The sequence below is a fragment of the Canis lupus genome, chromosome 26 (genome assembly GCF_011100685.1).
Source record: "Canis lupus familiaris isolate Mischka breed German Shepherd chromosome 26, alternate assembly UU_Cfam_GSD_1.0, whole genome shotgun sequence".
Classification (NCBI taxonomy): Eukaryota; Metazoa; Chordata; class Mammalia; order Carnivora; family Canidae; genus Canis; species Canis lupus.
The window spans coordinates 19809763-19833668 of record NC_049247.1 but is presented as its reverse complement, the minus strand read 5'-3'; the positions used below and the strand labels follow the sequence as shown (position 1 = coordinate 19833668).

The 23906-nt window shown below is 42.7% G+C and overlaps 1 protein-coding gene across 7 annotated transcripts in view; it reads right to left on the bottom strand.

Moving 5' to 3' along the window:
- GRK3 (G protein-coupled receptor kinase 3) overlaps window positions 1-23906 on the bottom strand; it is a 132332-nt gene that overhangs the window by 88472 nt on the left and 19954 nt on the right. For 6 of the 7 annotated variants that reach the window (XR_005379327.1, XR_005379328.1, XM_038575486.1 and 3 more), the window contains exon 2: window positions 19018-19094. Coding sequence is in view for 4 of the 7 variants with exons in the window: in XM_038575486.1 (XP_038431414.1) it covers window positions 19018-19094 (77 nt within the window). In the remaining 3 variants the exon portion in view is untranslated. Of the gene's footprint in view, window positions 1-17491; window positions 17559-19017; window positions 19095-23906 lie in introns of those variants that run through there. The other variant, XM_038575487.1, reaches the window with a different exon arrangement.

The window sequence follows — 23906 nt, the reverse complement described above, 5'->3', positions numbered from 1 at the left end:
ATACCTCTAGCATTTCCCTGTTAACAGGGTCTCTGGTCTTTGAGACAGACAGCTGGTACCATGCAAGGAAGTATGGTGTCAGTAAACAGCAGTTGTTGATACCTGTGTCAGTAAATAGCAGCTGTCCACTAGAGAGACCCACGAGGGAAACGGCCCTCTCTTGCAGATTTGTATCTCTAAACCCTAACACAATGGCTAGGACTTAACCAGCTCAATAAACATTTCATAAATTTACTAAGGGGAAGGCAGGTATGGTTTGTGGTACAGTCACACATGGTTTCAGGTAGAAGTGAAGAACCAGCCAGGCATGGAGAGATTAACAGGCCAGAGAGAGATGGGAGAAAGAGCACACAGGGGCTGGGAGGTCAGAATCTCAGCTGCCATAAGGAAGGGTGAGACTTCAAACTTGGGCAGAACAAGTTCCTCTGGGAAGGCAGTGGAAGGGATGCTGGATTACATTGTAGAGGGCTTGGGTGTGCAGGAAAGGTGGACTTTGGCCAGGAGGCCCAGGGTCCATCGTAAATAAAGTATACTGGAACCAGGTATTAATAATCACTTGCACAATAGTTGGTGTTTGCAGAAAGCTTCAACACGCCAAAAAGCCTGCTGGGGAATAGTTTTTTTGTTTTGTTTTGTTTTGTTTTACATAAGTAGGTGATTATTTTATAAAAAATTAAAACTCAGCTCTCAAATCCAGGTCTGAGGATTTTAGAGGCTCTTTCTCCTCAACACCATAGGTCCTTAAGCAAAGCAAATTTGTGGCCCTCTGTGATTCATCTGCCACCACACTGTCCCAGATGACCCTTCACATCCTCATCCCATTCCCTAAGCCAACCTAAAATAGGTACTTGGTGGGGACTCCTATGTACTAATAGTGCTTGCCGACCTCTACCTCTGAGTGTTTGTGTAAGGATGCGAGGATGTTCTCAAAAGCCCTCAAGACTCAAAAGAACAGACCCATGACAGTGGAACACCAGGCAATCAGGCTGCCACTGATCCACTGGGGCAAGAAGGCCCACAGCCTGCTGGAGCAGAATCTCAGAAAATCCGTGGTTGGAGCTGATTTTCATACTTAATGGGCGACTTAGTGAACATGAAATGAGTACTTAGTAAAGCAGAGATGGTATCTGTGATTACTTTGTCCAAATTCATTTTAACTTCTAGCCAACTGACTACAGCAGTTTATCAACTAAATGACACAGGTACCTTATCAAGTTATATCATAAGTAATTTTTTAAAGGCGGTTACATGTGGGGCCTTATGCCATCTTCCCAGAAGCAGGGAGGTCACCGTGGGAAGCAATGCTGGCTTCATCCGTGAATACTCCCTCCACCTTCTGCTCAAGGAGCGGACGGAGAGAACAATTACCCAGCTGCTGCCCCATGACCTATCTACTCACAACAGCTGCCCAACCAAGCCTGCCACTTCTAAGGGGGCCCATGCTAACACCTGGCCCAACAGTGCACAGATGCCCATGGGGGCCACTGCAGAGGGAACAGAGGGAGCGCTGGGCATATGATCGGTGGGCTGTTACTTCCTCCCCAGCATACTGTCACCACACTGAGAAGTAACCACATAATACACAAACACCATTTACACAAAACGCTGCAAGTAAGAGTTTTATAGTGTGGCAGTTGAGGGGATTTTGCACTAAAACAGAGAGTCAACCAAACAGAAAGTCAGTTCCTCAGCTGTGTAAGATGCTGAACTAGATGCCTGAGAGTCGCAAAGAAGGATCAGCATAGCAGAGATTATCTTTGGTCTCAAGAAATTTAAACTCCAGTTAGGGAACCAGCACGTAAGAGGAACCTGGCATTACTACATTTTCCACAATAAGTGCCAAAGGTGTGCCACACACAGTGAGTGCAGCAAGAACACCAGGAAGTGGACTGCAGACAGTCAGAAATCAGGGGGGCTAAGCCAGTCTTCATGGGTGGACCTGTGAGAACAGCACAGACCAGATGAAGGCCTTCTGCAGAAGGAGGTGTAAGGGGATGGTGTGTCACGCTGTGCCCTGAAGATGATGATACCACAGGACAGAGACGGAGACAAGAGGCTGTGGCCAATTCTGGTGATGTGAATGACAGCAGCAAACAGGACTTCTTCCATCGTGGGCACTAAGTGTTGGCATAGAACTTGGACAGGACCTGATGAAGGCCATTTCCAGAATGCCTCCTAATACTTAGAAAAGGGACTGCAGGGATGTCTGCAGGGATGTCTGCTTGGTTGGTTAAGCATCTGCCTTTGGCTCAGGTCGTGATCCTGGGGTCCTAGGATCGAGCCCCACATCAGGCTCCCTGCAGGGAGCCTGCTTCTCCCTCTGACCTTCCCCATTTCATGCTCGCTCTCTCTCTCTCTCTAATAAATAAAAATCTTAAAAGAGAGAGAGAAGAGACTGTAGAATGAATGCAAAAATAGGAGAGCCTGTCTTGAGAACTGTGGGTCAGGGTATAACCTTAGCTACCACCTCAGGTGGTGGTGGGTGGAGGAGATGGGGAAGGAGAGGGCATCGTGTAACAGGGACAGTGCCAAACAGGGGACACGACTAGGGGCCCTGGGTGGCTGGAGAACATCAGTGGTGGCGTTGCCATCAACAGAAAGGGAGAAGAGGGGCTGGTTTGGTGTGTGTGAGGGAGACGGTGAGGGTGTTCATGACCTCTTCTTGTGGGAAATTAATCACACTGCCTTGTCCTGGCAACACAAGTAGCCACTTCAGGAGCAAACCAACCACGTCGTGCATGGAAGCTCTGGCACTGGTTCACCTGAATTCTACTGCTGCCTCATGAAACATGTCACCTACGTCATTGGGAAAAATCTCTCAAGTAGACTAGTCAGCACAGCACAGTGATTGAGAGCTTGAGCTCGGCAGGGGGTACACGCCAACTCTGTGAGGTCAATTCCCGCTCAGCCCATCCTTGTCTGCGAGATGCCTGGTGAGTCACTTCACTTCTGAGTATCTTCTCACCTGGCAGACGAGGCTCTCGACAACCTCCACAGGAAGTTATTTTGAAGACTGAGAACTATACGTAGAGCACCCGGCACCGGAAGGCTTGCTAATGGCTGTCCTCATCACCCCAACAGTACTGACAGAGACTTTTCCAGAGCTCCTACTTCCATTTACCTGTGCTGCTCTTGGTAAGTTGGAAACTGGTCACCACCTTCATATCACTGCGAAATTACGACAGTGGTATTACACACGTAGGATTTTACAGATTCTTCCAGTTTCATATTTTGAACCCATTTCCCTAGCAAGAGCCAAATATTTTATTTTGAAAATAAAATGACACCACAGGGCGTAATACAGTAACAGAAAATGGGACAAAATGTACAAAGCCATTGTTTTCAGTCATAAAAGGGCTTATGGTCTGTGGGAGAATGGAAATAAACAGAAGGGCCCCAGGACGGGCCAGCTCGGCCTGGGCCAGTTCACCTTCTGAACTGTGATGTTGGGAGTGGGACCCCAGCACCAGGGTGGATGCACCGAGGCAAGGGCACCAGGATTCAAGGAATCCAAGGTGCCTGGAAACATCAAAAACATAAAAAGGAAACAAAGAGGTATAAGCCAGGAATAGCAACATAACGTATTCAAATATACTCAATCCAAAAGAAGGAAAAAAGCAACAGAATAGGAAGATGTGACACTTAAATCCAACCATACTGGTAATTATTTCCCTGTAAATGAAAATATCTAGACAAATATTGTAATTAAAAGGCAGAGATTACAGAGACTAGATATACCATGCAAACATGAATACCAGGAGGTGGTATAGTTATATCAATATTAGGGAATGCAGACATCCCAATAATCTATCAGGAGGATAGAGGGACAACATGTAAAGAGGGAACATTCATGAAGCGACATTAACAACTATCATATGCATGTACCTCTCCACAGTGGGTCCAGCCACTTACCAAAGAGGGAAGGCAGCATCTGTTCAGCAGGATGTGCTCACAACAAGGATAAAATGGGTAAGGATGTCCGTAGCAGCTTTATTCATGACTGCCCCACACTGGAAACAGCCCCAAAGTCCATGAACACTGAATTGTGTGACGTCCACATGAAGGAAAAGTATTCAGCAACAATGGAACCCAAGTCCTAGATAAGCCACAATAGGATGACTCTCCAAGAAGGACAATAAGGCAGACACCAAAAGTGTGTGATATTCTGTTTATTTAATTTTTTAATGATTTTATTTATTTATTCATAGAGACACACAGAGAGAGAGAGAGAGGCAGAGGCACAGGCAGAGAGAGAAGCAAGCTCCATGCAGGGAGCCCGATGAGGGACTCGATCCAGGGTCCATAGGATCAAACCCCGGGCTGCAGGCGGCGCCAAACCGCTGCGCCACCGGGGCGCCCTGATGTTCTGTTTAAATGTACTTCTAGAAAAGGCAAATGTAATCCATTGTAACCAAGAGATCAGTGGTTGCCTGGGGCTGGGGGGAGCTGAATATAATGGGATAAGAATGTACTCTTTAAAGTGATGGAACTGGGGAATCCCTGGTGGCTCAGCAGTTTAGTGCCTGCCTGGCCCAAGTGTGATCCTGGAGTCCTGGGATCGAGTCCACATCAGGCTCCCTGCATGGAGCCTGCTTCTGCCTCTGTCTGTGTCTGTGCCTCTCTCTCTCTCTCTCTCTGTCTCTCATGAATAAATAAATAAAATCTTTTTAAAATAAATAAAGTGATGGAACTGGTCTATACACATGGACTGTGGTAGTAGTTACACAAGTGTACACTTTGGTCAAAAGTCAAACTTGATACTTAAAATGGATGCATTTCAGGGTGCCTGGGTGGTTCAGTGGTTGAGCGTCTGCCTTCGGCTCAGAGCGTGATCCTGGGATCCAGGATTGAGTCTCATATTTGGCTCCTTGCATGGAGCCTGCTTCTCCCTCTGCCTGTGTCTCTGCCTCTCTCTCTCTCTCTCTCTCTGTCTCTCATGAATAAATATTTAAAAATAAATAAAATAAAATAAAATAAAATAAAATAGATGTTTTTCATTGTATGTATATACTTCCATTTTTTTTAAAAAAAAGAACATGAACATATAATATGGTTAAGAGTAAACAAAGAAAAAATCAGTAACAACAGGATTCTTATATATGTGGTATCTCATGAAGAAATCGGGTATATTCTGAAAATCATAAATGAGAAGAAAAATGGGAGGGAAAGGGCCCAAATCAATGTTCCCAGTAAAGCTATTCTGTTTCAAGTTCTTTTCCACCTCCAATTCTGAACACACTTGCTGATAGGAGCATAGGAGCCACAAAACAAAACTAATTCCAATCGTTTTAAATAGTCACAATTATATGGCAAGCAAATGAATTTCTGAAAGCAAACTCTGAAGGGCAACAATGATTTTAAGTAACACTTTCACCCACACTCCAAGCAATGAAAATTTCAATTAAAAAAAAATTCCATGGAAAGCAAGTGCATCTTACAAGGTAAGAATATTTGCTTCTTGGGGTGCCTGGGTGGCTCAGTCAGTTAAGCATCCAACTCTTGGTTCAGCTTAGGTCATGATTTCAGGGTCATGAGATTGAGCCCCAGGTCAGGCTCCACAGTGAGTAGAGCCACCTCTCCCCCTTTCTAAAGAAAAAAAACAAAACACAAAGCGCTTCTTTTAAAAGTGGCCCTAGATACATAAACCACATCTTCTTTATCCCACCATTTGCTTCAACGTGGATGGAACTGGAGGGTATTATGCTGAGTGAAGTAAGTCAGTCGGAGAAGGACAAACATTATATGTTCTCATTCATTTGGGGAATATAAATAATAGTGAAAGGGAAAATAAGGGAAGGGAGAAGAAATGTGTGGGAAATATCAGAAAGGGAGACAGAACGTAAAGACTGCTAACTCTGGGAAACGAACTAGGGGTGGTAGAAGGGGAGGAGGGCGGGGGGGTGGGAGTGAATGGGTGACGGGCACTGGGTATTATTCTGTATGTTAGTAAATTGAACACCAATAAAAAAAAAAAAAGAAATTAAAAAAAAAAAATCCCTAATCCCAATATCCAGAGAAAAAAAAAAAAAAAAAAAAAAAGGTGGCCCTAGAGTCTTTGTGTTTTGCTGTTATAAATAGTCTCTTTGAGAGACAAGCACACGTCAGCCTACCTCACCTTGGCTTGGATTTCTTTCTCTTCTAAGCCAAACCTGAGGAATGTTCTCTGCTCCTTAGTGAGCAGAAAGTGATCACAGAGGGGACAGAGCTCTGAGCTTACCCGCTGACCTGAAAGCATCAGGAAGAATGCAGAGGATGTGTGGCAGCAGCCCTCAGCAAGCAGCCCTGTGCAGATCAAGTTCCCTTGATTCTGAGGCCAGGATCAGCCCCATCATGCTCTGACTTCAGCCTCCCATCTAAGCCTTTCCTTCACCTTCCGGCCTGACCTGAACCCGAGGACACTGTGTCCCCAGCAGGCCCCTGTCCCTCCTACCCGCTTCTGTACTCCAAAAGGATTCATTACAAATCCCATCTCCAAGGCTGTAATTCAGTGACTTCTCTCACCACCTCCACCTACCCGACTTGTCCAAAAGCCAGAATCACCTCTTGCTTCCACCCTTGCCTCCCAGGCCCGTTTCCATGGCAGCTAGTCTGCTCTGTGAACGCCTGAGCAAGAGTGTGCCAGCCCAATGCTCAGACTCTCCTATGTCCCAACTCACTCCGAGGAAAAGCCAACACCCTCACAATGGCCTATAAAGCCTGTCCAGCTCCCACACCTGAGGTGGCCACTCACCCCCTTGGCTACAGCCTCCAGGCCTTCATTCTGCCCTTCCACCATGGTGGCTTCCAGTCTTAGAGTCTCTGCTGAACCCTCAGCCTGGGCCTGGTACACAGGGGCTCGGCTCCCTCACTTTCCCCTTTACAAGCAGTGCCTTCTTGAAACATCCTAATTTGTAACTACCACTGGCATGCCCTTTCTCTCTGGCTTTGCAATTCTCCATGACCTGAGCCACCATGCGGATAGTATAATTGTTGGTCTGTCTCCCTGTAGAATGTCAGCTCCATGGGGGCACAGATGCATTCCCTGGTGCTTCCAAGAATGTGTGGCACGTGGTGAAATTTACTGAACCAACAACTGAGTTTTTAGCAGTAGATTTAAAACAAACCCTAATAACCACTCATAGCGTATCTCTAACCTTCCTGGTTTTGATTTTGACCTGAAGTAGAAATACTGACAAAAATCATGGATAAAGTATAAAATCCTCAGAAAAAGTATTTCCAAAACAGCTAAAACCAGAGGGATATCCTGACAGTAAGCTCCACCTGAAATTTCATAACCTGTTTGGGCTTTTTTTTAAATCCTAAAAGGGTCCCCATCATCCCCCCACAGTCAGTTCAAGAAGCTAATGTCAGAACAGCTTTGCCAGTAGAGGTGATGTTTCCTAGATCCTTGCCATTCTCTAGCTATACTTTTTAAGACCTCACATTTGCTAATATTGCTAGTGCATACCCATTTCCTCCTAAAATACATGGATTCTGCCAGGGAGAAAGCTACAGAGTTGAGTCGGCTGCGGATGCAGGCTGATTGGCTATGCTTCCCTCTCAGCTAAGAGAGGAGTCTCCCCACGTTCACCTTGGGATTTAAACTCATGCCTCAGAAACATCACCAGCAGCCCCACCGATATTCAAATTGCAGGGACTCCCTGATCGGAGTAAACACACTTCACCGATGCTTTGGATCCTGACATGCCAGAGGCCCATGGGTGTCACATGCATACTTCTGCAGAAGGAGCTGGCTGGGGTGGGCAGCCCTCTGTGGCCTGATGTGGTCTTCATCCTCCCCATGTGCCTTGTTGTTTAAAGAGATATTTCTAGTAAGCATTGGATCAAAACATATTCAACTGTGAATGTCTCATTTAGCAAAGTACATAAGTACATCTGCTACAGAAAGATCTCTGTGTGCTGCACTCAAATTCTGGATTTTAGGAACTGTACAGTTGATATGTTATTTAAGGAAGGAAGGAAAGGAAGGAAGGAAGGAAGGAAGGAAGGAAGGAAGGAAGGAAGACGGAAGGGCGAAAACAAGACAGAAGAAAAACGAAAGACAGAAACCCTCAACAGCAAGACTCACGAAGCCAGAGAAACCCCCCGCACTCCAGAAGACAGAACGCACAGCCCTCACGCCCACCCGCCCCCAGCCCACGCCCCCACCCTCCGCCCACTCCCTCCCTCCCCCCCTCCCCTCCTTTTTGCAGTTACGTGAATGTAATGGAAGGGAAGTCATGGAATTGTAACGGGAAAGAAGAACTCCATCTGCATGCTAATTTCCACACTAAGTTTTTCTGGGGACAGGTAGTTGTGAAGGACAGAACTCCCAATCCAGGCTTGCCTCTTTGCTTTGCCCTGAGTGCAAACTTGGTCATGTTCTTCTACCCAGCACACGAAATGCTTAGGGCAGTGTTTGACATCCAGGCAGCCATCACCATCTCAAACTAAATGGAATTTCTACTAAGCAGACACAGAAAAAATCAGGGAGAATTAAACAGCAACGATTTGAAAGATCACAGATTGCCAGCCTGCAGATCAGGGGGTCTAGCAGCCGTACTTCAGCTTTCCTAACATCTAGTGATTAGCAGATGCAAAAGGACTGGGTCATTCCAGTAAAATGCAGCTGTTCCGAATTTTTCTTGGACCGATTCTTCTTACCTTAAAACCTGAACGATGATTTAAAAAAGGAAAATCAGTCCTGTCCTAATAAAAGTATTTTCATGCTCCTTGAAAGCTGTCTCAAATCTCTCCAATGTCCCATATACGCAGAGAGGGGTAGAGGCTACACAGCAAGGCAGGTGGCAGCCCCCACCTTGGGTCAGGTCCTACAGGAGGGGCCAATCCTGGCTGCGGGAGGCCAACACAGAGAAGAAGCCAGCTGAAAAGGCTGTCTGCTGGTAGGTTTTTAAGTAACAGTTTTTCCCTCTTCAGTGTCTGTCGGCTCTGGGCAGCACTTTTATTAGGAAACCCAAATTGGTAATGTGCAAAATCAGTGTCCCTAACTTTTCCTGAGTTCCCTCACAGTGGGTTGCCTGTTGCTGCCCTGGCCTTTTCAATTGAAAATCCAATTAGCTGTGCTTAGTCAAGTGTTTATCTCTGCTTTTGGAAAGTTTAAATGGATCTTTAACTCTTTCCCTCGCTAAAAGTCTCCACAAAGGCAAGGATAATTGATGCAGAACTGAATGAGGCCCCAAGTTTTCCTTCTCCATGGTGGCTGGCTGCTCTGCTGGAGAAAAGTTTTGTACAAGATAAAATGGGTGGGGGCCTGACTCTGCCACTGTCAATCACAGGCCCTCACTTCCAAACAAAGTGGGAAGCAAAAAGGGAACACAAAGATTGAAACCAGTTTCCAGGTTCAGATTCCCCTTGTTACAACCAAATGCAAAGGTGCTCAATATGCTATAACTTAACCCTAGCTTTTGAGGAGAGAGTCACATAGTTAAAAAAAAAAATTTTGTGGATTTTAACCCTCTATTATGTTTTGAGACACAGAACACTCCAAGCCATACTTTTATAAATTAAAAAACTTGATTGGCAACTCTGGTCTTTGAAATTAACAAAAGAGTAATCCTAAAATGTTTTATTCTGTGTTGCTTGTGTGTGTGTGTGCGCGTTTCACTATGTCTGTGGTCTTACGTAATTTTTTAAAATATTTATTTATTTATTCATGATATACATAGAGAGAGAGAGAGAGGCAGAGACACAGGCAGAGGGAGAAGCAGACTCCCTGCCAGGAGCCCAATGCAGGACTCGATCCCGGGACTACAGGATCGTGCCCTGGGCCAAAGGCAGGCGCCAAACTGCTGAGCCACCCAGGGATACCCATGGTCTTACATAATTATCGATTCTTTTTTAATAGATACCGAGTAGATATCTGTGTTTATCTTTGTTTCTATAGAAACTGCTCAAAAATCTTTTTTGAAAGGTAATAGTTTCTATTTTTCTAATGTAGTCTTTTTATAATGAAAGATATACTTTTGTTTCTAAAGCCCATAACAAGTATATTTCTTATGCCTTAACCCCAGATGCCAAATAGAATTTATGCGCTTTCTATATAAATGTTCTCAGAAATCATGCTAAATATATGAGAGCAATGTAAGAAATATTTAAGAAATCAAAGTGAAAAGTAAAAATTGAAAAGGAAAGGAACCAGAATGCAAAGAAAGAAGTAAAATTGTTTTTATTCAGAGACAAGATTCTCTATGGGGAAAATCCTAAGAATTCACAATGTGAACATACATGCGTGCACATACACACATCTCATAGAATTAATAAACTAAATTCTCGGCAAGATGCCAAGATCTAAGATCACTGTGCAAAAATCCATTCTATTTCCATGTACTAGTGATTAAACAGCCAAAAATGAAAATAAACAATTTCATTCAAAACAGCATCAGAAACATTAAAATACTTTGGAATAAATTTAATGTGACAAAGAGCACTGAAAACCACAAAGCAGAGTTGAGAGAAATTAAAGACTACCTAAATAAGCAGGGAGATATTTCATATTCATGGATCAGCAGACTTAATGTGAAAGAGGCAATTCTCTCAGCATTGATTTGTAGATACAACATAATCCCTATCAAAATCCCAGCAGGATTTTTTTTTTTTTGCAGAAATTGAAAATCTGATGCTAAAATTCATATAGAAATGCAAAGGGGGATCCCTGTGTGGCGCAGCGGTTTGGCGCCCGCCTTTGGCCCAGGGTGTGATTCTGGAGACCCGGGATCGAATCCCACATCGGGCTCCCAGTGCATGGAGCCTGCTTCTCCCTCTGCCTGTGTCTCTGCCTCTCTCTCTCTCTCTCTGTGACTATCATAAATAAATAAAAATTAAAAAAAAAATAAAATAAAATTCTAAAAAAAAAAAAAAAAAAAAAAAGAAATGCAAAGGATCCAGAATAGCCAAAAACAATTTTGAAAAGAAAAAGAAAAAAATAAAAGAAGTGGGAGGATTTTTATTTTCTGATTTTAAAACTGAACAGTAATTAAGACAGTGTGGTACTGGCCTAAAGCAAAGATCAATAGAACAAAATTGAGAGTCCAGAAATAAATCCTTCAATTTATGGTCAATTAATTTTCAACAAGAGGGGGTGGGGTGGGGTGGAGGCGAGAGGAAGAGAGAGAATCTCAGGCAGACTCCACGCTGCAAGGGGGAGGAGGGCAATAGCCTGCCGTGGGGCCCAATCTCACAGCACAGAGATCTTGACTTGAGCCGAAATCAAGAATCAGACGTTTAACTGACTGAACCACTCTATACCCCAAGAAATGTTTTTCAACAAATGTATTCAGACAATTGGATATTCACATACAAAAAACAAACCAAACACACACACACACACACACACACACACACACACACAAGGGAGAATTTTAAACCCTTACCTCACATGCAAAAATGAACTCAAAAATCAACCAAAGGCTTAAATGTAAGAGCTAAAATGATAAAACTTGTAGAAGAAAAGAAGAAAATCTTCACAGCATTCAGTTAGGCAGAAAGTTCTTAGATATGACACAAAAATACAATATTTAAAAATGTATAAATTAGGTTTCATCAAAATTAAAACTAATTTCTTAAATGGACAAAAGATTTAAATAGGCATTTCACCAAAGAAGATATAAGAAGGCTAATTAACATAAACATGTTCAGTGTCACTGTTAGGAAAATACAAATCAAGACCACAGTGAAGTAGCAGGTCATACCCACGAGAATGGCTATGACCAGAAAGATAATAGCAAGCATTGATGAGGTGATGGTTAAGCTTGGGACCCTCATAAATTGACAGTGAGAATGAAAAGTAGTACAGCCTCTTTGGAAAACAAGAGCAATTTCTTAAAAAGCTAAATATGAATGTACCAGATATCCCAGCAATTCCAAAATTCCTAGTTATATACCTAAGAGAGACAGAACATATGGCCACACTTGCACGTGAATATTCAGAGCAGCATTGTTTATAACAAACAGTGGGAATAATCTATATGGGTAGCAAAATGTGTGGTCTATCCATATGATGGAATGTAAATTCAGCCTCAAAAGGGCGTGAAAGACTGGTATGCACAACATGGCTGACCCTCCAAAATCTGGTGCTAAATGACAGAAGTCAGATGCAAAAGACTACAGGCTATATACAGCAGCTTTCCACTCACATGAATGGGAGTCAGTGTTATAAACTGAGATGATCCTCTGGCAAGTGATGTAATATTACATCAGCCATGATGTTCTTCGAACATGAGGGTAACATTTGCATACTTCATGAGTTAAGTACCTACTTTGGAGTCTCCTTAAAGTCAGAAACACTGCCCTTGGGACACCTGGGTGGCTCAGTGGTTGAGCATCTACCTTTGGCCCGGGTCATGATCCCAGAGTCCTGGGATCAAGTCCTACATCGGGCTCTCTGCAGGGAGTCTGCTTCTCCCTCTGACTATGTCTCTGCCTCTCTCTGTGTCTCTCATGAATGAATAAATTAAAAAAAAAAGAAAGAAACATTGCCCTCTAATTAGAGTGGGTCAATAAAAAGAAGAGCTAAGTAGATTGCTAAAGACCATGCACCTCACTTGCATATTATGAGATTACTTCAGTATATCTTACAGAAAGAAAATAGTAACGAAATCTTAATCAGTACTGATAACTTCTTTTGACTGTCTTTCAATAACTAGCATCCCTTTAAAACTATTCTTTGGATAAGCCAAGCTAAGAACACTATGTCAATACTGAAATGCGGAAGCTTTACTGACAGCAAATTAGGAATCAGCATGATTGACGTCTGTTAAGACATACAATTTCTGTATAAGGAGGAGAAGGAGGATAAAGCAGCCTGTCACTTGATTATTTTTACTCTGAAAACTGGCCATTAAAAACAGAGAATTAAGCATTTATCCTACTATATCAGTTTTCTATTGCTTTGTGACAAATCTCCACAAACTCTGTGACTTGAAAACAGCACCAATTTCTGAGCTCACTGTTCTAGAGGTCAGAAATCCCAGTGGTTGGGATCCCTGGGTGGCTCAGCGGTTTAATGCCTGCCCTCTCAGCCCAGGGTGTGATCCTGGAATCCTGGGATTGAGTCCCACATCGGGCTCCCTGCGTGAAGCCTGCTTCTTCCTCTGCCTCTGTCTCTGCCTCTCTCTCTCTGTGTGTCTCAAGAATAAATAAATAAAATCTTAAAAAAAGAAAGAAAGAAAGAAAGAAAGAAAGAAAGAAAGAAAGAAAGAAAGAAAGAAAGAAAGAAAGAAAGAAATCCCAGTGGGCTCTGCTGGGTTTCCTGCTTAGGGGCTCGGAAGACCAAAATCGAAGTGTTGGCAGGCTAGGGATTTATCTAGAAGCTCCGGGGGGATCTACCTTCAACCTAACTCAGGCTGTTTGCAGAATTCAGTTCCTATGGTTGTAGGACTGTGGTCCTGGCTCAGCTCCTAGAGAACACCCACAGTCTTCTCACATAGTCCCCTTCACCTGCAAAGTTGGGAACTCTGTGCCTAATTGTTCTTGTGGTTTGGTCTCTCCTCTTCTGCTGCCAGTCTGAGGAAATTCTCTGTTTTCTAAAGAGCTGGTGTGAGTAGATTAAGCCCAACCAGAACACAGCCTTGATTTCCTGTATAAAATTTCTTTCACTGGGTTGCTCGTGGGAGTAATGCTGGGAAGCCAAAGCCATAGGAGTTGCCTTCAAATTCAGCCAACCACACCTGCCTTTCTTACATGAACTATATTTATTTTTAAGACTGATTTTATTTATTTATTTATTTATTTATTTATTTATTTATTTATTAAGATTTTATTTATTTATTTATTTATGAGAGACACAGATAGAGAGAGAGAGAGAGAGAGAGGCAGAGACATAGGCAGAGGGAGAAGCAGGCTCCATGCAGGGAGCCCGATGTGGGACTCAATCCTGGGACTCGAGGATCACGCCCTGGGCCAAAGGCAGGCGCTAGACCGCTGAGCCACCCAGGGATCCCCTATTTATTTTAAAGAGAGAGAGAGCACACATCCAAGTAGGAGAGAGGAACAGAGGGAGGGGGACAAGCAGACACCCCCCCACCCAAAGCAGAGTCCCACATGGGGGTTCAAACCTATGACCCTGAGATCATGACCTGAGCCAAAATCCAGAATCAGATGCTTAACGGATTGAGCACCCCCTACATGAATTATATTTCAAGGCAACCAAATAGCCTTAGTTGATGAGCAGAAGTAATAAATATGGAAGGAATGGCATAATTAGAAAACCCCCCATTTGGCAACTCCCTAAAAAAATTAGCGATTTAGGCAGCTAGCATCAATGAAAATGAAAAAAACCACAGATGACAGCTTAATGAGGAACTGCAGAGCTGACCACACTTGAACCCACTGTAGAGACAGGACTATAGAGCAACACCTACCTGTCACGTGCCTCCTGCCACAAAGTACACAGCACCACCTGTGCAGTACTCTTGCCAAAAAAAGTCAAACCAATCTAAAAAGCTATTAAAGCTAACTTTCAGTTTACAGGAAATACAGAAAATAGAAGCGCAATTTAAATGATCTCATGAAGAAGCGAACAGAAAAATCCAGAATATGGGACATTCTGCAGTATAACTGACCCAGTTTCTTCAAGAAGGTAAGGGGAGGTGAAGGGTAGGGTCACCTGTTCTTGATTAAAAGAGACATTATTACTAACTACAATATAAGAACAATATTTGTATCCTGAATCCAACAAAACAAGAGTAAAAGGATACTTTGGTTAATCAGAAAAAAATGTGACTATAGACTCAGAATTACAGTAAGAATCATCATTAGATATTAAACCAAGAGTCATCGTTTTCATTGATTGGGGTAATGATTAAGGTTGTATAAGAAAACATTTGTCGTTTTTAGAGATGCATATAGGGCTGAAACTGTCAAAAGGGCTTGTAATTTGCTTTAAATATTTCAACAGTTACACAGAGAGGGGATGGATGAGGCCAGTACAGTAAAATGTTGCAAAATAATGAATCTGGGTGATATATATGTATGAAGGTTTATTAGTCTACTTTGGGGCATGCCTAGAAATTTTTACAATAAATACAATTTCATTTGAGAGCTTTCATTCACAGAGCATCTGCTGAGAACCTATCACTGCCTTAAGGGCTTCACAGGTACTATTCTGATCCCCACTTTTATAGATAAGAAAACCAATATAAAAAAAAAAAAAAAGAAAAGAAAGAAAACCAATGTAATATCAACCAGTTTGGGGTGTAGCCAACAGATCAGCCAGGCAGCCGTCATCTCAACAAAGCCTCAGAGGCCAAGTGAATGAAAGATTTCTACCCTTTCCATTTCACAAAGCATTTCTACACATGGGCTATAGCATGAGCTGGGAGGCAGTCTCCCAAAACTACGTGGTAACCATAGCAAGGAGGAGAGTGGAAGGTGCCAGAAGGCAGAAAAGAGCTGACAGGAAAGGGATACAGGGAGGAAGGCAAACAACAGAACCACCGAAAAGCAACAAAGGGTGACATGTGGAGATGGTCCTGGAAAGGGGCAGATGGAACAGACAGGAGAGACAAAGGCGGGGAAGAGGAGGTGCTGAAAACTGGAAGACAGGTTTAACCCCAACACCAGTCACCTTCCCTTCTGCCCCCACCCCTAACACCAGCCAGAAAGGAGAAGGCCACAGGGCAGGAGGAGGGGCCAGACAGACATCAAACTGCAGCCTCGCCCAGACGCAATTACAGAACTGTGTTTGGTGAGGTGACCATGTGCTCTTCTCTCCCCCTCCCGCCCCCCGAGCAGTCCCTGTTCTTGCCTGTGACCTTCCAAGTTCAGATTTAGCTTCCCCAGAACCACTCTGAGCTCACAAAGGGGAAGGAAGGGAAAAGGAAGAAATTACTTATTCTTCTAAGCAATTCTTAAATTCTTTAAAACAGCTTAATCGAAATAGAATTCACAGGCCGTCAGTGCCCCATGAAGCTGCTCTCACGGAAGAACCCATATGGCTGGGGCCAGGGCACGAGGCCACTTTCATACCAGTCAGGCACTCAGGTCAAGGGCATGCAGGGCCAGCTTATGGGTATAAGGCTTGGATCAAAACAATAGGAAAGACATGCCTGGGGGCCTGCATGTGTGTGAGGAAAGGGGTGAGGGTCAGAGAAAGAATCCTTGGTGCATCTCACAGTCCGGCATAAGAGCTCAGGACACAGCAGGTTTCCACAATCCTCCAGTATGCCCTAGTAATGGGGAACCACCTGCTCAAATTACACATCAAGAACACCTTCCTCCCATAGCAGCATTATTTATGATAGCCAAAAAGTAGAAATAACCCAGACATCCATCGACGTCTGCAAGGATACACATCCCGTGGCAGAGCCATCCAGTGGAAATATTGCAGAGCCTAAAATGAGGTCCCAGCACATGCTACATCATGGATGATCTTAAAAATAATCTGAGATGAGCCCATGCAATGGCCACTTATTGGCTGATTCCATCTAGGAGGAGTGCCACCATGAACAAATCCACGGAGGCAGAAATTAGATTGGTAGTAGTTAGAGGTGGGGGTGGGGGGGAGTGCTAATGGGTATGGAGCCTCTTTTGGGAGGTGCTGAAATTGTTCTAAGGTGAGGCTGTGGTGTGGGTTTGCACAACAAGTCTGTGAATGTGCTAAAAACTACTGAACTGTATTCGTGAGAGGAGGGTGTTTTATGCTATGAACCACAGATCTCGATAAAGCTGCAGATCGATTTTTTTTTAATTTTTATTTATTTATGATAGTCACAGAGAGAGAGAGAGAGAGAGGCAGAGACACAGGCAGAGGGAGTAGCAGGCTCCATGCCCCGGGAGCCCGATGTGGGATTCGATCCCGGGTCTCCAGGATCACGCCCTGGGCCAAAGGCAGGCGCCAAACCGCTGCGCCACCCAGGGATCCCCAGATCGATTTTTTTAATTGAACTCTTGTTATTGTGATAGTTTTATTTTCTGTTCTCTATTACAAAAGCAGACGCACAGGGGAGCCCTTATTTACACAGATGACAGCCCAATGCCATGAACACAGAGAGAAGCAGCAATTAAAAAAAAAAGAGAGACGAAGGTCAAACTCTTTCAACTTTGGTTCACTCACCAAATCCCAATGATTGGGATGAAATATTTCTAGGTAAGCTAAGGGCCGTTGGCTCTCCACACATGGTCCTCAGAGCATAGACGGGCCACACTCCATTGGCCTCTCTGGAACATAGCAGCCAGCTTCTGACCACTGTACTTCAAGGGTTACCAGAGAAACTACATCACTTTGCTAGATGGCTAATTTTTGTAGGCTAGATAAAAAATTTACCAAATCCAAAGACTTTCTGCATCAGTTTCTACTTTACTTGAACACAAGAGAGCATCATGACTCTTTCTAAAGAAAAAAACAAAACTCTATCCAGCTCTTCCCAGGTGACCCTGTCTAAAGCACATTTTATATTCACTGTTGCCCTTCCAAGAGCCTTTAGAGAATGAGCAGAGAGGGAGAATGACAAATCAGAACAAGCCATCTCACCAACCTGAGTCTATGTATCCTTACCTGTAAACAGAAGGGCCACCCAGAATTCCCGCTAAGGATATCCAGTCTCAAAGGGATCAATCTGCGTCTATGAATCACGGAGACACAACTCAATGCATAAACTGAGTTCCAAGAAAATTTAATACAACCTTGGTTTCTTAAAATTTTAATAAAGTGATTTCCTCTAGGATTAAAATAATTTAAAAACTATGACATAGTTTCTCGGCAAAACTTCTCTGAGTAATTCTGAGAGGCAAGTAAGGAGCAAAGGAAGGAAAAGAGCCTCCAATTCTCTTATATTCAGCTAAGGTGATTTCGTGTAAAATCTTAGAATTATCTCTTTATCACATTACTCTGGGCAGATCAACAATTATAGCCAGCTGGCAAGGCCAAACGATGAATCTTATCCTAGTTGAGAACAAAATATTGTTTAGGAAAATTCCTGGACAGCAGGAGATGATTTGGGGGCATAAGAAAAAGAAAAATATGTAGACTACAGCTCTTACCTAACCCGGCAGGCAGTCACCTCTAAACAAATCACCAGCCCTTCAGAAGCCAGGTGAAAACACAATATTCCATTGCTTTGGAGGCCTTGAAACCCCACATAAAGCAATTCCTGCTCAGTTCTCATTTCTCTAGGCACTAACTGCTGGTAATCAGAGAGCATGCCTATACATCCACACACTTGCACGGGCCAGGACCAGCACTGACCAGGGCTGGGTACCAGCCAGAGGGAGATGGATCTTTGACCCCTGTGAACACAACAGGGGAGTCCTAGTGACCTACTAAGTAAGACTCTGAATGGAGCCAGAAGGATAAGAGTAATTGATGTGGAACTAACAATGACAAGCAGCATGCAAAGACTAAAAAGCCCAGGAAAAGTGATGAGATCACATAAGCAAGCCCCACACTTTGGAAGGAGCTGGCCAAACACAGGAGTGCAGTATGTTTATGAAGACACAGGCTTGGGCAGCCAGGTGGCTTAGCGGTTTAGCGCCACCTTCAGCCCAGGGCGTGATCCTGGGGACCTGGGATCGAGTCCCATGTCAGGCTCCCTGCATGGAGCCTGCTTCTCCCTCTGTCTATGTCTCTGGCCTCTTTCTCTCTCTATGTGTGTCTCTCATGAATTTAAAAAAAAAAAAAAAAGACACAGGCCAAGTCCTTGGCCAACTCACAGGCCAACTCATGAAAAGTACAGTGAGGGCAGCTAGGGACCTCAAAAGCAGATCTGAATGGACAGTGTTTCTCTCTGGTTACCAACTACCCAATCCTTTGACTTTGGCAACCCCCCAACTGCTTTAAAACCTCAAATCAAACTAGTCTGTTTCCCAATAGCTTATTCAAAAGATACATTACTAGGGATTAAAGTAACCATGCAGTATCTTATTACATGAAACCTCCTTCATCCCCAGCTGGAGCTATAAAGCACAAAAAGCACTAGGGGGCTGCATTTATACATGACGTTAATGTCACCCGGAACCACTATGGAACTTATAGTTATGCCAGATGAGTAAGTGGGACATGCCAAATGAGTAAGGGGAACTTACCAATTTTCTGATTAAAAATCTTGTCAAAGGTGATTTCATTTCTCTCCTGAAGATACTTCTGCATCACACTCCGGATACTAAAAGAGAAGAGCAACACATTCTTAGCAGTGCAGCCTGCATCATGAGAAACCATCCCCAACATGGACAACAAATGGATGTCTTAACTCAAGGCTGCTGGTTGACCAGAGAGCCCTCTTACTGACATTCATAACTGCACAGATGGCCAACAACACCTAAAGCTAGAGGCATCATGGCTCCAGGTGGTATCCTCTCCTGTGACTCAGGGCCGACGGGACATGTGGACACTTGACTAAACATAACTTAAGCCCTTACTATGGGAAAGCTTGCCGTTAACCCTACTGTTTCTCAAAATCCACACAAGAATACGCACATGTGACACATACTGCTAGTCGATTAATAAGCTTCTTTCTAAAACAAAAGCCAATGTTCCCTGGATATACGACTGAGATTTTTTTAAACCACATTTCTATACATCAACAATAAACAGCGAGAAAACATAATTGGAAGGCAGATTTCACTTACGATAAAATAAGAAGCACCAAATGCCTTGAAATAAACCCTTCAAAATATGTGCAAGAATTTTGTAGGGAAAATTACAAAATGTACTGAGAGACATAACAGAAAATCTGAATAGATGGAAAAGTACACCACAGTCATGAACAGAAAGACTTAATACTGCAAAAATCTAACATCTACCCAAATGTATCTATAAAAACTATCCAATCCCCATCACTGTTCCACAGTTTTTCACGGAACACAGAAACTATTAGATCTTTATAAACTGTATACAGAACAACATGGGATCTAGAGTAGCAAAATGTTTACAGAGAAAGAGAACATCGAGAACACGGCTTTTTATGAAGCTAAAATAATTAAGACAGGATAAACACATTAATCAATGAAATGGAATAGAGAGCACATAAACATAGAACTTTAACATATACATAAGCAAGGCAGAAAACTGGAGAAACTAGGCATCATTCAACAAGTGAACCAAAAGTGAAATATCAAATGAAAAGAGTAGAAACTCCCTATCAGACTCTGGTAGGAAAAAAATCAGCAGCAGCACCCCTTTATAAAACTTTTTAAATTAAACTAATTGAGCTATAATCTATCTATATATATATGTATATATATACAGTTAAATGCATATTTATGTGTACCAATAGATGAGTTTTTCCACATATGACTACTATCCAAGATATATTTCTTTTTAAGAGATATTTATTTATTTGAGAGAGAGCATGAGTAGGGAAGAGGGGCAGAGGCAAAGAGAGAAGGAGAAGCAGACTCCCTGATGAGCAGAGAGCTCCATGAAGGGCTCGATCCCAGGACCCTGGTATCATGACCAAAGCCAGAGTCAGGCGCTTTATTGTCTGAGCCACCCAGGTGCCCCAAGATGCAGAATATTTCTATCACCCCACAAGATACCCCTTTGTAATCAGTCTCCCTGTATTCTAGGATCCAGGCAAATAGTGATCTCCTGTTAATTCAGATTACTTGCTCCAGTTCTAGACTTTTAGATAAATAAAATTACACAATATGTTGTCTTGTGTGTCTGGCTTCCTTCACTTGACATAAGCAAGCTTCCTCCATACTACTGTGCACATAAGTTGCCAAATAGTATGTCATTGTAGGAATATTCCACCATTTGTTTATCCATTCATCTGTTGATAGATATTTGGGTTGTTTCCAGTTTGGGGCTATTATAAATAAACCCGCCTTAAATATTTGTGCGTAAGTCTTTTTATGGGCACGTGTTTTCATTTCTCATGGGTAAATATCTAGGAGTGAAATTGTTGGTCATATGGCAAATTATATTTAACATTATGAAAAACAGCTGAATCATACTCCAAACTGTGATGTTACATTCCCACGAACAATGCATGAAATCCCAGTTGCCCCATATCCCTTGCCAACACTTTGGTTGTCAGCCTTTTCAGTTTTAGCCACTCTGTTAGGTAGTGCAGTAGTAGCTTATTTTAATTTGCATTTCTCCCAATGAATAATGATGTTGAGTATGTTTGGACATTATTGGATTACTGGAGTGCTTACATCTCCTGTGAGGTATGCAGTGAAAGCTCTTGCCTACCTTTTCATTATTTGTCTTATGACTCAATTATAAAATTTCTATGTCCTGGAAACAAGTCCAGTGTCAGATTTATGTGATCATAATATTGTCTCCAGTCCACACCCTGTCTTCATCTTCTTCATGAAGTCCTTCCAAGAGCACAAGTGTCTAGTCGATGAGTTCCATTTTATTGATGATTTCTTTGGTGGACAACACTAAGAAATCCTTCATATCCCAAGGTCACAAAGATTTTTAATCTAATATTTTCCTTTAGAAATTTTAAAGTTCTAGCTTTTATGTTTAGGTCTAAGATCCACTTCAGGTTAATTTTTATGTATGATTGTATGATGCAAAGTAAAAATTCAAGGTTCTTTTTTTTCCTCATAATACCTAGTTATTCCGGTATCATTTGTTGAAAAAAAAAAAAGTATCCTTTCTCCATGGAATTAACCTGGCATCTTTGTTGATTCAACACTAAATTTGGGTAGGTCTATCTTTGAGCTATTCTGTTTCATTGATCTGTACATCCATCCATCAATATAACACTGTCTTGATTGCTAGAGGTGTAGAGTTGTCTTGAGATCAGGTATTCCAACTTCATTTTATTGCTTTTGTGGGATTTTTGGTTTGTTTGTTTGTTCCTTTTTTGGCTATCCTTGGTTCTCTGCATTTCCATTTAAGTTTTTTCCCAGAAATTTCTTCCCAGAAAAAGCCTGATGAGGCTCTGATTAGGATTGTGCTGAATCTATAAATCAGTTTGGGGAGAATTAACCTCTTAATAATATTAAGTGTACAATTCATAAATATAACATACTTCTCCATTTATTTAGGTCTTCTCTAATTTCTCTCATTGCTATTCTGTAGCTCTTAGAAGTCTTAGCCTTTCCATGCAATTGCCTTCTCTGGTTTTGATATCAGGACAATATGATTCATAAAAGGAGATAGGAATAATTCCTTTCTCCTTTATTTTCTGAAGGAGCTGCTGCATGACAGTGTTAATTATTCCTTAAATGTTTGATAGAACTCATCAGTGAAGCCATGTGTGTAGAATTTTCTTTGTAAGAAGGTTCTGAAATTACACATTCCATTGCTTTCATAGAGGTAGTGCTACTTATATTTTCTGTTTCTTCTTGTATTAGCTTGAGTAACATGTGTCTTTTAAGTAATTTGTCCATTGCATCCAATCTGTCCATTGCATCCAATCTGTCTAATGGAACTCAATTAATAATGATTCTGAGTAAGAGAAGCCAGATCAAAGAGAGAGACAGACAGAGGCAGAGAGAACACAGTGTTTGATTACAAAGAGGCAGGAGCAAACAATGCCGGGGGGTGGGTGGGGAATGATGTATATATGGTAAAAGTCTCTGTCCCAGTTCTTGGCACAGACCTCCTAAGACCCTTGGAATCTCTTAATGATAAAAGTATCCTATTCATCATAAACTCTTTTTAACCCTACTGGAGTTAACACTAATGGAGATGACCCTTAGTGGGCCCCTAGACAGCTTTGGGATGGAGCTAGTTGCCAGAGGAACCAACCATGTGACTGGAGAGTTAGAAACATTAGACCTACCTACCACTTGACATCAGGGAGACTAGAGGCTGGGTTCAGTTACCAATGACCATGATTTAATTAACCATGCCTACATAATGAAGCCTTTTTTTTAAGATTTTATTTATTTATTTATTTATGAGACACACACACCCACAGAGAGAGAGAGAGAGAGAGGCAGAGAAAGAGGCAGAGGGAGAAGCAGGCTCCATGCAGGGAGCCTGACGGGATTCAATTCCAGGACTCCAGAATCATGCCCTGGGCCAAAGGCAGGCGCTTAACTGCTGAGCCACACAGGGATCCCCCCATAATGAAGCTTTGATAAAAACTATAGGACAATGAGGTCTGGAGAGCTTCTAGGTGGGTGAGCCCAGGCAGGCACAGGGAAAGTGGTGCTCCTGGGAAGCTTTGTGCTCCAGTCCTTCCCACAAGACCCTGCCCTATGGAACAGCTCCTTTGAACTTCCTGACTTGTACCCTTGTACCCTTCCTGACTTGTACCCTTGTTTCTCCCTTGTACCCTTTACAGTAAAATGAACCATAAGCATAGCACCTTCTTGAATTCTGTGACTCATTCCAGTAAAATATTAGACATAAGGGGAGGATCGTGGGAACGCTTAAACTCATAGTCAGCCAGGTATAATGCAGGTGGGCCCCCATTTGCAGCTGGCATCTGAAGTGGGACAGTCTTGTGGGACTGAGTCCTTAACGTGGAATCTGTGTGGTTAGCATTGAAGGGAATCAAATTTCAGGACACCCAGTTGGTGTCAGAGAATTGAGAATTGCCGGAAGGTGACATAATATATATGTTTGTTACCTCAATTTTGGTAATGGCTTCACAGGTGTAGACAGAACTGGCCAGCCTGGACATATGAAATATGTAGTTTGTTTTACATTAATTATACCTCAAAAAAGCTGTTGTTTTTTAAAATTATTCCACAAGGAGGTGATCAGCAAAATCTTGAGTGTTTAGCAAAAAAATTTCAAGAGGGAAAAATGATAGATGGGGAACCTATAGTTCAAAGAAAAACAACTTAAGGGATGCCTGAGTGGCTCAGCGGTTGAGCATCTGCCTTTGGCTCAGGGCGTGATCCTGGAGTCCCGGGATCGAGTCCCGTGTCGGGGTCCCTGCATGGAGCCTGCTTCTCCTCCCTCTTCCTGTCTCTGCCTCTCTCTGTGTCTCCCATGAATAAATAAATAAAATCTTAAAAAAAAAAAAAAAAAGAAAGAAAAAGAAAAACAACTTAAA